At 39.0% G+C, this 15,673-nt stretch overlaps 1 protein-coding gene across 1 annotated transcript in view; it reads left to right on the forward strand.

Moving 5' to 3' along the window:
• The window catches only part of LOC145985601 (proteasome activator complex subunit 4B-like), a 158,754-nt gene that overhangs the window by 46,216 nt on the left and 96,865 nt on the right, over positions 1–15,673 (forward strand). The window contains exons 12-13 of the mRNA XM_083119672.1: positions 3,209–3,346; positions 11,364–11,579. Coding sequence (XP_082975798.1) covers positions 3,209–3,346; positions 11,364–11,579 — 354 coding nt within the window. The remainder of the gene's footprint in view (positions 1–3,208; positions 3,347–11,363; positions 11,580–15,673) is intronic.

The following is a 15,673-nucleotide window of genomic DNA, read 5'->3' on the forward strand; positions in this document are numbered from 1 at the left end:
ATTGTCATAACATTTGAAAATGGTTAGGCTAAGTTCAGAGTTCCACATTTGTGCAATAGTTATAATAATTTAGTCATATGATTGCTCAAAATTTATTCATATAATGCAATTAAATGTCTGAAATTACTATTTAAACTAATTTCATTAAATATGATGTTTAAATAAGCCAATTTGTATATCATGACAAAATTATCAAATTGTGCAATATTTTGAATTCATATTCTAACAGTTATTTTTGACTGACAATATGAAAAACAAATATCTTCAATTATATGTGTTCTTTCAGACAAGAAAGATACGATACATTCAAATTTATAATTAAATTTATTGAAATTGTGTACATTTGCATTGGCATCAAGGTTTATATACAAAGGTCAATTCTTTAAAATTGTTCAATGTATAATATGATGTCATTCTTGGTATTTTGTATCAACATTCAAAAAATGGTAATTGTAATCATTAGATAAGTATATTGTGATATACATTGTAAAATAGCTGTAACAGAACAAATATGTACATTTACTACACAAACATTCAAGCTGTTAAGCACTTATTGACAAAAATATAAAACAAAAACAATTGAAGATAACACATACTAAAAAATCAGGCTTGAACTAGTTACTTTGATACTAGTTGTCTGTGACTTTGGGAAGGAATCTCAAAAGGGAACAAAGATAAGTACAGATATAGGAATATGGGATGGATATATATTTGTACAATTATTGTTGCTTTTAAAGCATTAAACTTGGCAATTTTATAATAAATTGGATGCTTAAGCTATATAGAAGTCTTTTATGAATCTTGAATGAACTTTGATTATGATATAATCTTTCAAAAGATTGGAAAGTTGTGGAATGGCACTCATATGGATAAAATATGACATGTTGAATTTGAAGCAGTTAATAGGTATCTGCTTTCATCTTCCTTAACAAGCAAGCTTATAAATGCTACAATTCCTTAAATGAATCTTTTGAGGAAAGTTACATAAAGTGACACACATATGTTCTACATTTGGATGTGATTTAGCCAGATGCTGAGTTTTGAAAACTGAAGATCAGGATTGTAGAAAACCTGGATGAAGAAATTAGCATATTGAGTATACTCAGTAGAATGGATGCATGCTAAATTATAAAAACAAAAGACTTACTCTATCTCAAAAGGAGATAGTAAAGAAATATTTTCTTCTTATAAATAACATTTATATGTTATAAATGTTCAAGTGCATAAGTTGATGCTGTTGTAACTTTTGTTATTTCTTGTTTTTTATCAATATAATTTAATTAAAAATATTTGTAATTGTTTGAGCAACAACGCTATTCATCAGCATATGTAAGCTGAAATTTCCTTTTCATCATAGAACCGTAGCTTCCTACTGTGCTAACACTTAGTTTGAATTCTGACAGGTATATATGTATAATGCTGTGCCAGTCAGGACTTCAGATTTAGCCGAGGACATTTATCAAAGTGATTGATTAGGAAGTGAGATAGATCAAGTGAATAGTCTTCTCGATATCTAGTCACACCGTCTGCATTTCACTTTCGTCATATGGTTGGTTGGTTGAGTTGGTGTTTTAAGTTCACTTTATGCCCAGTAAGGCTAATCAGGACTAGACCTATAGTTTTAAATTGGGATCCGAACCTCTACCTGGTATCGAACCCGGAACCCCTTGATTACAAGGCGACGATGCTACCACTGCACCATCGGGGAGGCCTCTCTCGTTACTATGTTTAACTTTGTTAAGTAAAATTCTAAGTGTAGTGTATAACTGAAATGTAGTGCCCTTCTGACAAGAATGTGTAAATACACAAATTTCTCTAATGACTTGGTCTGGAAAATTTTGATTCTTCAGTCTGCTAACTGTGTCTGGTACAGTTATGGATTCTTCTGCAGGGTGGCTACTCACTGGGAATCCTTTGAATTCTGGGAATTCTGCATGAATTATTGGCCCTGAGAATTGTGTGTGAATTCTGCAGAATTCTCTCAATCCATTTACTTTGTTAGTGTCCTTTGCAGAACAATCTATCTGACAGACAAGATTATTGCAAGATAAGATATCTTGAAGTTGATTAGTTAAATTTGAGTTTGAAATTCTTGTACAATTAACAGTTTTTTGTAGATTTGTTTGAAATTCGTACACAATTAACAAAATTTTCATAGATTATTATATCCTGTAACATTTGTGACTTGTATTTGTAGATGTATTTTGAATCTGACGGCCGCGGTGGCTCAGTCGGTAAAGCGTCTGACTACCATACTAAAGGTCCCGGGTTCGATCCCCGGCCGGTTCAAATCAGGGAACTTTTCTAACGGTGGAAGCGGCCCCGGCGCCTACCCAGCGTCGAATAACATGGGTACCTGGGGGGTAAAGGCAGTCAGGGGCGTGATGCTGATCACATCACCCCCACTCACGACCGGATCAAGAAAGTGTGGGGCGTTACCCCCACACCCCCTATACGCCTTCATGGCGTGGTGCTAAGCACAAGGGAACACTTTACTTATTTTGAATCTGATATATTGGAATCACACAAACCCTTTTTAAATTGTTAATATTTATGTGTGTGGGTGGTGATAGGTGGTAATACATAAGCTTGACATAGAGAAAACATCTGCTTGTATCCTTGAATTTTTGGAAAGTTTGTCTTGAAAACCAGGAATTGTACTTGCATTTTATAGTTCTGGAGTGACCACCCTGTTCTGGCTTGTAACAATTCCCACTGAAAGCTAATGCTATTGTTAAACCCAAAAGTGTGAGTGAGTACCAACCGTATGCACTTCGTATCCATGGATATTGTTGAAACAATACTCCATTTTGCTTCCCTGTTACTTGTTTGTATGGAAACTGATATTAAAATTTATCTGATGAATTTTCTCATTGTGCACAAATATACCTTTGCTGAAACAGAAACTATGATTCAGCAAAGAAATATTTGTTCACTGTCAATAACATGAATAACTGCAATAATCACTACTTAGGAAGAGAGACTGTTTTTCATAGTGTAATTTAGTATGTGGTATGTGAGTTTTGTTTCAAAAGTGAACATGCAGTATGGCTATGCAATACTGTGATTTTCATTTTGTGTGGCAAATGATTACTGTTTCCTTTCAGTTTTATTTGTCTACTCTTCTAAAATGTGAGAACTTTTGCAGTGTCAGTTAAGTTTATTTAGATTATGTACATAAAAGTTGTTGTTTTTTTTTTCCTCACAGGTAAACCCCAAGGAGACCCTGCAGTTGCTCCTTCCTCAGATATGCAGAGTTATTCTTTCATTAACAGACTCTGAAGAGATTTTGAAGGAGGAAAATCTGGATAATGAGCTTCTGTTTAATTTACTGCTGCTGTCAGAGGTATGGTATAAAGACTGCTCTACTAGCCATTTGCTTGATTCAAACATATTTGTGTTCATACCTTGTTGTGGCTAAATTATGGTCAGTGTTGGAAAAAAATATTGGATATATAATATAATGGCCAATTGTAGCTACTTTTAAAAATATGTTGGCTTGGTATTTCAGATATCGGAATTGTTGGCCAGGTAATTTAATCAGTATAGAAAACTGGTTTTGTGCCAACAAGGTGACAATAATTCAGATACTCACGTTTTCCGCGAAGCTATTGTAGGTAAATTTTTATTAATTTCGGTAGCCAATGCCACCATCCTCGTTGGAATTCGTTGTGTCGTTGCTTGGCAAGTTTGTGCTGTTTCTTCCTAAATCGCCACTCCTACCACCGCTTACCAAACCCCTCTGCCCCTACAACATCCAAATAGCACACAAACCAACCTCCAAAATAGCTGACCAACTAAACAAACATAAACGATACTTCCTCTCTCCCCCCCCCCCTCAACAATCGAGGTGTCTTATGATGCTGAATGCGAGTGCAAGGCTCATTACATCGGCAGGCCCATCAGTGAGAGAATTCAGCAGCACCTATCAAATGCAAAAATGGCCCAACCCACCACTGGACTTGCAAAACATATCAAATTATACAAACATAAAATCGAAAAAGTACGTGTCAAATACAATGCACACTCTCTCATAGACACAAAAATCAAAGAAACGCACACCATCATGCACTACAACCATGAACTCATCATAGATAGTGGTCAGGCACACCATGCCTGGCTTCCCTTACTGCAGCAATTAACACCGGTGAACAGCAGACGACGCATACACAGACATACAGGTGACAACAGCACACCTAGCAGCGATTTAGGAAGAATCAGCAGAAACGCGACAAGCAACGACACTACGAATTCCAACGAGAATGGTGGCAGTGGTACTAAAATTAATAGAAAATTACCTAAAATAGCTTCACGAAAAACGTGAGTACCTGAATTATCTCTTACCGGGTCTCTCATTCCCATAGTATGAAAAGGTGACAATGAGAAACAAGTTGAGGGAAAAGACTTAATTAGCATTGTAAACATCACCTGCATTGTGTCTGTAAACTAGATCCATCTTTCTTGTTTTTTTAAAATATATGGTAGTTAACTAAATTTTACATTCCCAGATTTTACATTTTCTCACATTACATTCAGTTGTCATGATCCCAATAGAGCAAAATGTTATAAAAATTTTCTGTAAGTTTTTCATCTTCGCTCCAACGTATTGTTGAAGTTCCGCTGTAAATAGTATTAAAGTGCAAATAATGTTTATCTGGATTGTTATAGATTTTTGAGGCAGCATCTTAAATTCTGCAGGTTTATAAGGTTTTATGTATTACAAGAGTTTTATTTTATGTGTTTTATATGTTTTATATTCATATTTTATCCAACAAATAGAAAACCTTTTTATCCATAATTTCTCAACTGTGGTTGTAGGATCCAGGTTCAATTACTGGTTGAGCTACAATTTGTACTTCTTTTTCAATAATATACATAAGGGTCAGTCAGTGGAAACAGGCCACCTTGTATAACTATGAAACTGTGTGCTTACCTTGAAAGTAATTCCCGTAGGCGTTGAGGCATTTGTCCCACCGTCCTGGCAGTAGGTCAATGGCAGCAGCCCTGCAGAAGGTGGGCAGTTGCTGCAACAACCAATCCATCACTGCATTCTTCACCTCAGCGTCTGAGTTGAACCAGCAACCACACAGTCCCCTTTCAGCTCACCAAAGATGGCATAATCACACGGAGACATGTCCAGGTTATAAGATGGGTGCTTGAGTGTTTCCCACCGAAATCTGTGTAACAGGTCCTGGACAACATTGGTCGTATGCGGATATGCATTATCATGCAACACCACCACCCAGGATGACAGGAAACCTGGTCTCTTGAATTTGATGGCCTGACTCAGGCACGTCAAAGTTTCTGTATACCACACACCAGTAATGGTTGCACTTTTCTCACCAAATTTGATAAGCAGGGGCCCCTTGTGGTCGAAGAACAAGAGGATCACATGACCGCAGGAACTCAATTTCTTCAGTGGTCGCAAGTGGGTTGCTTCCACTGCTGGCTTTGCTGCTTGGTTTCCAGTTTATACAGATGGCACACAGCTTGGTCCCCCCCGACAATTCGACAGAGGAAATCATTGCCTTCCTGGTTATATCGGAGGAGCATTTCTAGTGCATTCCCATACGAAACAGCGTATGCTCTGTGGTCAGGTTGTGGGGAACTCACTGTGTGCACACCTTCTGATACTGGAGGTGGTGTTTCATGATGTTAAACACCATGCTGTGACTTGCTCCTGTGGTTTGTGCAACATGCTTCACTGTACACCATCGATCCTGTTGAATGATGTCATTCACACGTTGAATGAGAGCCAGCCCGTGGTTAGCACATCGTGCTATGACGCCAGGGATATTAGTTTGGAATCCTGGACTTGGCGTGGATGTTTGTGAGTGTCCATTCATTAATTTCATCATATCATCACTCATCCCCATCTTCGCAAGTTTGCCAAAAGTGGCACAAGAAGCGAAGTAAAATAAATCAATAAAACACGTTGGATGAGGTCATCATTTGCGACAATGACAGATCGTGGATTGTCCTGCAGTTACATTCTTCATTCGTCAAACCTCCGACTCCACTCCTTCACCCACAACAGATATAAAAACAATGTTCCCCATACACTGCTGTCATTCGATAGTGAATGTCTGGTGTACTATTGCCTTCCGACACGAGGAAACACACGACTTGTCGCTGCTCTTCCTTACTGGCCTCCATGATATGTATATGCCGGACAGCAAGTTCCTGCACGTTTGCACTTCACACGGTTCACACTCGCACTGCTTCACACAAGCCTGCAACGTGACTACCATCTACCAGGCGACAGCAGAACCCTTTCCAGTGGCAGGAGTTTCGTGGAGCCGCCCGCTGCTTTGACATGTCGAGATATACGAGGTGGCCGTTTTCCACTGACTCACCCTTATACAGGGTTTGGCAATATACTTCTAACACTTTCAAAGGTTGGTATTCCCTACAGCCTAGCAGTAGAGATGAAACCCAGCATGCTAGTTAAGAGCACGAGGGAAGTCATGTCTGTAGCAATGGAGTGTTGGACCCCTGAACACATTGATTTTGTGGTAGGGAGATATTTTATTATATGGTAGCTGTGCAGTTAAATTTTGACGGCAATTTAACATTGGAACCAGAACAACACACAATACAGAGGTGGGCAGTTGATGTGATTTTCAGAGAATAAGACAAAGTTAACAGTATTGTGTTATTGGGTTAGAAATGGCATTATGTTGTTTATCAGTTACCACAATCTTGTTTTGCATTATCTGTATTTTGTTACTATCTATGGTAAATATATTAAAATGGTAGATGTATATTGCCGGATCCTATATAATCGTTCAGTCTGTTGTAGTATACTTCATGGAGAGTTACGGGTCAAAATATTGTAAATGTTCACTTGAGTCAGTAATAACATCATTAAGCCTTGTTTCCATGATTATGAAAAACTAAATATGCTGACCAAGGCAGTAATTTATTTTATTAAAAACATAAACTAAACGTAACGTTTCAACCTTCTAGCAAGGTCTTCTTCAGACTCTGTATCAAGTACAAAAGTAACAGGATACAAAAACAGGGCATTATATATACACAAACATTACTACCTCCAGACTATTTAGAAAGTTGTTTGGAACTTTCTAGCAGGTGACTTTCACTTGCCAACTTTACTTTCACCTAAAAGGCTAAACACAATTACTTCCATATAGAATGTGGTTGGACTTTTAATCTCACGCTCTTTTCCCTTCATTTTTTCTTCCTTCTCCTCTCCTCTTTCTCTCTTGTCCTTTCCACTCTTTCTAACATCTTCTTCCATTCTTTGTTTAACTTCAGTCCCCCATTCCAGTTCATTGTGTCTTCTTCACCTTTCTTCTCTATTTCCTTGGCTTCCTTCCATTTTCTCACTAGCATTCTCTTCTCCCTTCCTATCCGCTTAGCCTCATCCCACTCTATGTCATGTCCTGTTTCTCTCGTGTGTTTAAATATTGCATTTCTCTCTCTCTTAAGTCGTACATCATCCCTATGTTGTTTCAACCTGTCTTTCAGCCTTTTTTTCGTTTCTCCTATGTACACACTCTGACATTCTTTACATTTTACTTCGTAGATAATCCCTTCCTCTTCCTCTTCCTCTTCTCTGTTTTCCTCTTTTTCGTTTGCATTCCTCGCTATTCCTAAGATGCTTCTCCCTCCCTTCCTGTAAGTTTTAATTCCCGCTTTCTTAAGCACTTTGCATATCTTTTCTGTAGTCTTCCCCATACTCCTTATTCCAAACCTTCTCTCTTTTTCTTTCTCCTCCTCTTTTTCTTTCTCTTCCAATTCTTCCCTGCCTGTTTTCTTCCTTCTTCTGTTTATGTCCAGTCTATCCTGCTTCTCATAGCCATTCTTTTCCAGCTGTTTCCATAGGCTATTTATTTTGCCTTCTTTTTCACATTCTTGCATGCATATTTTCTTGATTCTGTCCTCCATATTCTTTATAAAATTTCCTTTTGTCACCTCACTTACATCACTTATTTTGTGGCAGAATACCCCTGCTGCACACTTCTTCTGATGCCAAGCGGTTTCAATTTCTTCTCCTCTCTTCCTTTTCATCAATATATCAAGGTAGCTTAACTTGCCTTCTTCTTCTATTTCAAGTTCCAATAATATCCCTCTTTCTTCATCTTGTATTTCTTTGGCAAAAATATCAAGCTGCCTCTTCGTTCCCTTCCATATGCCAAAACAATCGTCCACATATCTGCAAAACAGAATTATTTTGTCACCTCCTTTTTCTATCACTTTCTTTTCCCATTCATTCATAACCAATTCAGCCAATGCTGGGCTTAGACTGGAACCTATATTTAGTCCTTCACTCATTAACATTATTTTATCTCCCATTATACTGTAACCGTTATTCCAAATGGTTTCCAGCGCCTTCACTATCCTTTCACTATCACATTCTCCTATAATTTCTTGTCCCATTCTCTTTTTAATAATGTCCAAAACGTGTCCCCTCTTGATGCTCAGGAACATACTTTTCACGTCTAAGCTAAACATTGTCGTCTTCATCTCATTTAACTTAAGTCCTTTTATGAGGTCTACTACTTGTTCACTGTTCTTAACTTCTCTGCTTTCTTGCTGTGTTACTAACACGTCAATAACTTTCTTTAATTTCTTTTCTAAGGGTTCCAAAATATTGTTTCTGCAGTTCATTACTGGTCTTAACTTTATCTCCTCTTTGTGTATCTTTGGAAAGCCTTTCAAACTTGGTAGTCTTCCTGTCTCCTTTATGCATTTCTTGAATCCTCTCCTCCTACAGTCTTTTATGATTCTTTCTCTTATAGTTTGTTCTTCTCCTGTTCCACAAATCTCCTCATATCCATTTTCTTTTAGGTCTTCAAACTTCCTCTCGTACCATTCTCTTTCCATCACCACAATTGCTCCTCCTTTATCTGCCTGCTCTATCACCACATCATTTCTTTTCTTGATTTCCTTCATCCCTTCCCTTTCTTTTTGACTCAAATTATCTACTTTTCCTTGTTTTCCCATTTCTTTCTTCAGTATGGCTGCTGTTCTTCTTCTAATTAAAGGAAATAGAGAAGAAAGGTGAAGAAGACACAATGAACTGGAATGGGGGACTGAAGTTAAACAAAGAATGGAAGAAGATGTTAGAAAGAGTGGAAAGGACAAGAGAGAAAGAGGAGAGGAGAAGGAAGAAAAATGAAGGGAAAAGAGCGTGAGATTAAAAGTCCAACCACATTCTATATGGAAGTAATTGTGTTTAGCCTTTTAGGTGAAAGTAAAGTTGGCAAGTGAAAGTCACCTGCTAGAAAGTTCCAAACAACTTTCTAAATAGTCTGGAGGTAGTAATGTTTGTGTATATATAATGCCCTGTTTTTGTATCCTGTTACTTTTGTACTTGATACAGAGTCTGAAGAAGACCTTGCTAGAAGGTTGAAACGTTACGTTTAGTTTATGTTTTTAATAAAATAAATTACTGCCTTGGTCAGCATATTTAGTTTTTCTTTAGTCAGTAATACTTTCAATTGAAATGCAACTCAGGAAAGACAAGCATTTTGTTTGGAGGCTATTACCCATTGTTAGTTCAATGGCACACACTTAAGATTCATACAAGAAGTGTGTAAAAACACTAAGTTGCTGATCAAGGCAGTTTATTAAGATAAAAACACTTAACAGGTAACGTTTCGACCCTGTGTCAGGGTCTTCCTCAGAGGAAGAACAAAACTAAAATGATGAAATATACTACACACAGAAAAATTACATACACATAAGAGGGTCACTAGCCACACAACAACAAATGAAGTTGACAGGCCTTATCTAGGAAGATTTCTCCAAAGGAATTAAACATATCACCTCCTGACAGTTGTTGACTAATGGGTCTACTACACTGACAGGTGATTGACAGGTCAAGATTAGCAAGAGTCTAGAACCACCTGCTTACCACTCCCCCACCCCTCCTGCCTTTTTGGTTATGGATGAATACCTCCTCCTCTGGTCTTCTTCTTTTCTCTTTTTTCTTCCTTGTTCATACTTCTTTTTTGTTCATTCCTTTTCTTCATCCTTTCAACTTTATCTAACACACTCTTCCATTCCTTGTTTATCTTGAGTCCTCCATTCCAATTCATGATGTCTTCTCCTTTCTTTTCTATTTTTTTGGCCTCCTTCCATTTTCTCACTAGTTCTCTCTTCTCTTTTCCTATTCGCCTAGCCGAATCCCATTCAACTTCATGTCCTGTTTCTCTAGTGTGTTTGAATATGGCATTCCTGTCTCTCTTCAATCTCACATTATCCATATGTTGCTTTAACCTGTCTTTAAGTCTCTTCTTCGTTTCCCCTATATATACACTTTCACATCCTCTGCACTTCACCTCGTAGATAACCCCTTCCTCTTCTTCCTCTCTCTTTTCTTCTTTCTTCTTGCTGGCTATACTTAAAATAGTGCATTCTCCCTTCCTGTAAGGGTTGAAACATTACCTGTTAAGTGTTTTTATCTTAATAAACTGGCTTGGTCCACAACTTAGTGTTTTTAAATATGGAAACAAGGCTTAATTATATTACAAGAAGTGTGTGTGTAATATTCAATCAGATTTTGAGTTATTAACCTATTCTCTTACACTAAGTTCTGGAATGATGGAGATTCCATGCTACTACTTTGAACTGCAACTTTTCTCAAGATGGGCAGCCATCTTGGTAACAGTGCAAACAGTGCTACTCACACAATCCCTGTGCCTGAAATCCTTACTACTTGTAGTTTTGTATTAACCTTTCCTTCAGTTTGCCTAGACACTCAAATTGCCTTTCAAATTACTTATTAATCATGCCTTGTGGCTTTTTAGCAGTCAGGAAGATGACCTCGTAAGGTTAGGGTGGGTTTGTTTTGATACTTTTACTTAAAGGAGAGATGGTATCTTTAGTGATATCTGGATTGGCTGATCATGATTACTAAGAGTGATTTCATGGCCCAGGCCCTCCCCTAGACTCAATCAAATGCTAAGTCATCAGCAACTTCCTTCATGCTTAACCTTTATGTGGAGGAAAGCTAGTTCTATTTCTAACTCCATGTGTCGAGCATGAGAAAAGTACCAACTCTCTATAATCTATGGAACTATTCTTCTCTGACCTTCTGTTACTTTTGTTTCGTGGCTAATGCCCAAGAATGTAGTATACATCAAGTGCACATTACATAATCTTTGTGTAAATTTTATGTGATCAATATATAGATGATATACATGTTGTGGAAGTCAATATAGAATACATTGTGTTGGTATAGAAAGGAGATTAAAGGTGTGATATGGGGTGATGGTACACATTTTTATGGTAGTCATAACTAATCTGTTGTATTTTGTTGAATAACAATATGCACTATTTCACTTATTACAATGCTGTTGCCTGTACATGTACTTGTTAAAATGTTCTTCCAGATTGTTGATTGCCAAGGTGATTACTTATTACCACATGTGCCTCAGTTGCTTGAAATATTGGATCGCACTCTGCACCTAGCATGCAAGGAAGGCTATCTCCTTGCAAGCAACATGCTCCGTCATATGCTTATTGGGCTTACAGTAGTTGCTCCTACTGAATATCGTAGTTCTTCTCAGGGATTTGAACGACCAATTAGTGAATATTTGCCAATAAGGGTAAGTGTGCAGTTTTATATATTTATTCAAGAAATGGCAGAAATCTGTTGGAATATAATTTAGATATACTCTGATAATGTGTTGCAAATATCATTGAATATAATATTGAAACTAATCCTCAATTCAGCACAAATAAAACTAGTAAAATATGTTTTAGGTAGTAATGTTACACGTAAATTATATACAATAAAATCTGTTTGAAATTCTTTGCAAATGCTGGTTAATACTGAGCACAAGAGCATGACTTAGTAAAAATACTAGCTTTACAGTGAAACCCCGATTTTACGTTCCCGCATTATACGTTTTCCTGCTTAATACGTTCCTGCATTATACATTTTCCCGCTTAATACGTTCCTGCATTATACATTTTCCCGCTTAATACGTTCCTGCATTATAAGTTTTCCTGCTTAATACGTTCCTGCATTACAGAGTTAATTCGCTTTATATCCAACCATTTTCGATTCGGTGCTGCCACCTGGCGTATCATGCTGGAACTATGGGTCTGCTGGCGGGAGCAGTGTTGTGTCTGACCTTGTAGGTGCGTGAGTGTTGGTAGTGAATGTTATCAAATGGTGCCAAAAGTCAACTGGTATTGGGAGGGTTATGTAATGGCCCTTTTCCATGCTAAGTTTTCATACGTACGCATTGTGAAACAGTGTCAGGAGAATGTGTTGAACACTTGGGGTGACTACTGCGAAAGCTATTGTGGCCCGTTACACACAACAGGCCCTCCTTGCGAAACATTTACCCACGAAAATCACCAGGAGAAGGGCTGCAAGCAAAGTGTCACCCGTAGTGTGAAGGGGGATCCGTCGATTGGCGTGCCAAGAAAATCCCCTGACTCAACGTGATATGGCCCACAGATTTCACCTCACACTGTCACTGTGAACAAAACAATTTGCAAGCACCTCAGGTTGAAGTGCGTAACGTTGCCGAACGTAAGACGAACTGCAGGAAACTATGAAAAGTACCTGGCGGGTTCCAAATGGAAGAAATTTGTCACAATGGATGAATCATATGTCCATCTCACTGCTGGTGGTCACATTCGGGTGATCACATGCGGGTGATCACATACCGTGACATTGACGGCAAGGGGCGCAGCAACTTTGTTTGTCAGTGCAGGAAAACTTTCCCTCGTGGCTTTATGGTTGTGACGGGATTCGGATATGAGGGTAAGTTGATGATACGCAAGGTGGACAAAAATGTGAAGGTGAGTGCCAGATACTTCCAAGACTCCATTCCGACACCTATCTATCGGAGAGACATCCCACAATTGTATGGAATGGACGTGAACCAGGTGATGATCCATATGGACAAGGCTTTGAGTCATACCGCCAGAACATCACTACGTTTTTACCAGGAAATGGCAGAGGAATTAGGAATTTGTGTCATTCTGTTTAAAGACATTCCTGTGAAAAGCCCAGATGCTAGTCCAATGGATTTTTGCGCATTTGCACTGTTGAAATGTCATCTTCAACATCTCCGCCTGCGCACATTGGATGGTCTATGGAAAGCTTGCAGGGAGGAGTGGGACAGAATTCCCATGCCTCTCCTGCGCCAGAGCTTGCTGCAATGGAAACTGCGATGCCGAGCGATAGTCCACAATGCTGGGGGTCCAAAAGAACATGATCGGTGGTGGCGGCACGGTATCTCTTAAGGTGAGTACCCCTCAAAAATGGTCGGATATAAAGCGAACAACCTTCTGTATACGTTTTCCCGCTTAATACGTTCATCCAGTCAGTCCCCGGCAAAAGGCCTTGTTAAGTTAAAGGACATTCACCCCAATGTTACATTCGTGCTAACTTCCGTTTCCCGCGTTATACGTTTTCCGAGCCGTAACGATGTCTTAAAATTTGGCAGAAACTTGTTCTGTTGACCAGGCGACTTCTCCCTTATTTATATCCCTTATTTCCCTTGCTTTCTCTTATTTCCCTTGCTTTCCCTTATTTCCCTTGCTTTCCACTTGCTTTCCCCTTGCTTTCCCTTATTTCCCCTTGCTTTCCCTTATTTCCCCTTATTTCCCCTTGCTTTCCCTTATTTCCCCTTGCTTTTCCCTTATTTCCCCTTGCTTTTCCCTTATTTCCCGTGCTTTTCCCTTATTTCCCCTTGCTTTTCCCTTATTTCCCCTTGCTTTCCCTTATTTCCCCTTGCTTTCCCCCCTTGCTTTCCCCCCTTGCTTTCCCCCCTTGCTTTCCCCCCTTGCTTTCCCCCCTTGCTTTCCCCCCTTGCTTTCCCCCCTTGCTTTCACAACTGTTTCATTCACAAACGCGACCTTGACCTTCCAGATGTTAGGCTTTCATGTGAGAGGAGGGAGTGAAGAGGCATGGTTCAGTGGAGGGGGGAGGCAGGGCACAACTTGCATTTGTCCCACCTTCCTTGGCTGACAGGAAGGTAAAACAGCACTTCTTACATTCCCCGTAAAGATACAATGGGTCGATTCCTCTACATCAGGATCAGACAACAAGCACACTGTTGCCACACTGTTTAGATTCCTCAGGAAATACAATTAGATCAAGTCTATATTTCACTGTAAATTATTTTTAATCCGAAGTTTTTTTCACGAATGCTGTATTTTGGTTATCAGAATGAAGCTGACTCAAGTGATCATTTTTTCCTATGGGCAGATGAGCGATTTTTTACTCCCTGACGGAAAATTATTCTTGTCAAATCAGTTTGGGGGAATTGGGGGAGGGGCAACATTCGGACACATGTATTATTCTGCGTGGGGCAGAGAACGGTTTCTTTCATGCAGATTATGTGACTCGCGTGTTGTACAGTGACGGAGTCGGGGAAAAATTAGTGGATAAATAAGGGGTATGGCAATATTCTCTGGGAGCAGTAACATTTAGTGCACATCTGAATACCATTAAAATGCTTATTTGGGCCAAAAAAGCATATATTTATTTCCTTTTTCTCATTCGCTGGGGAGCCGTGTCGCCTAGTTGGTAGGGCGTCTGACTGCCACACTGGAAACCCAGTTTCGATTCCCGGGGTGGGTGATCTAAGCTGACTCACCTAGCCTCAAATAAATGGGTACCTTGGGACAACCCTGATGGTTAAAGGCTAGTGTTGGGCGATATATCGTCCAGACGATATATCACGATATTGAAAAAAATATCATGCAGGCGATATCAACTAGACAATATATTGTCACGATATTTTGGCGATATATATATCATGTCTGCGATATAACGTCACAATATTTTGGCAATGTATATCATGTCGGTGATATATTGTCACGATTATTGGCAATATATTGTCAATATTTTAGTGATATATATCATGTCAGCAATATATCGTCACAATATTTTAGCAATATATATCACGATAGATGATGATATATATCGTGGAGCCGATATATTGCTGATATCAGGATATGGGAAAAAATAACGAATCATATCGTCTGTGATGATAATTTCTTGACAATATATTGCGATATCAAATTTCCGGTATCGTCCATCCCTAGTAAAGGCTACCCAAGCAAGGTGCTGATCATATCACCTCCAAATTAACCCATATCGAAGAAAGGGGGGGGGGGTTAAAGGCAGCCAGAGCGTGGTGCTGATCACATTTTCCCCAGCATGAGCTCATTAATCCGCCGTTGGTGTGCACGATTCAGTCAATTTCTCTCTCTCTCTCTCTCTCTCTTTTTTTAATGCCTATATCTGCATCGGAAATAATGTTCGTATGTTAGTAGCAGTGATCCCCCCCCCCCCTTTCTTTCTGCAACTTGACCAGGAATGACTGAGCACACTTCTGATAAGACTTTTGTTCAACAAATGTATTTGCGCAGCCGCACCACCTGTTTGTCTTCATTTCCCTCCTCCCGTTATCGCCGGTCGGAGTGGTGTGTGCAGGCAGCGAGCAGCTGGCAGCCGGTGCCAGTGTTTTCTCGTGGCTCCAGAACAATGACTCATCCATCCATCATAAATGGAAGAAAAACAGCATTGTTTTCAATCTTGCCTCACAAGGTTGTTTTGAAGATTACGAAACACGATGCTAATAATAATATACTCGATACTTTTCTTGGGAACCATCACGTGCTGAAAATGAATCGCAAAATATTAAATGTGGAGGGGGAGACAAAAAAAGTT

Source organism: Lepisma saccharinum, chromosome 3 (assembly GCF_977018435.1).
Source record: "Lepisma saccharinum chromosome 3, izLepSacc3.1, whole genome shotgun sequence".
Taxonomy (NCBI): Eukaryota; Metazoa; Arthropoda; class Insecta; order Zygentoma; family Lepismatidae; genus Lepisma; species Lepisma saccharinum.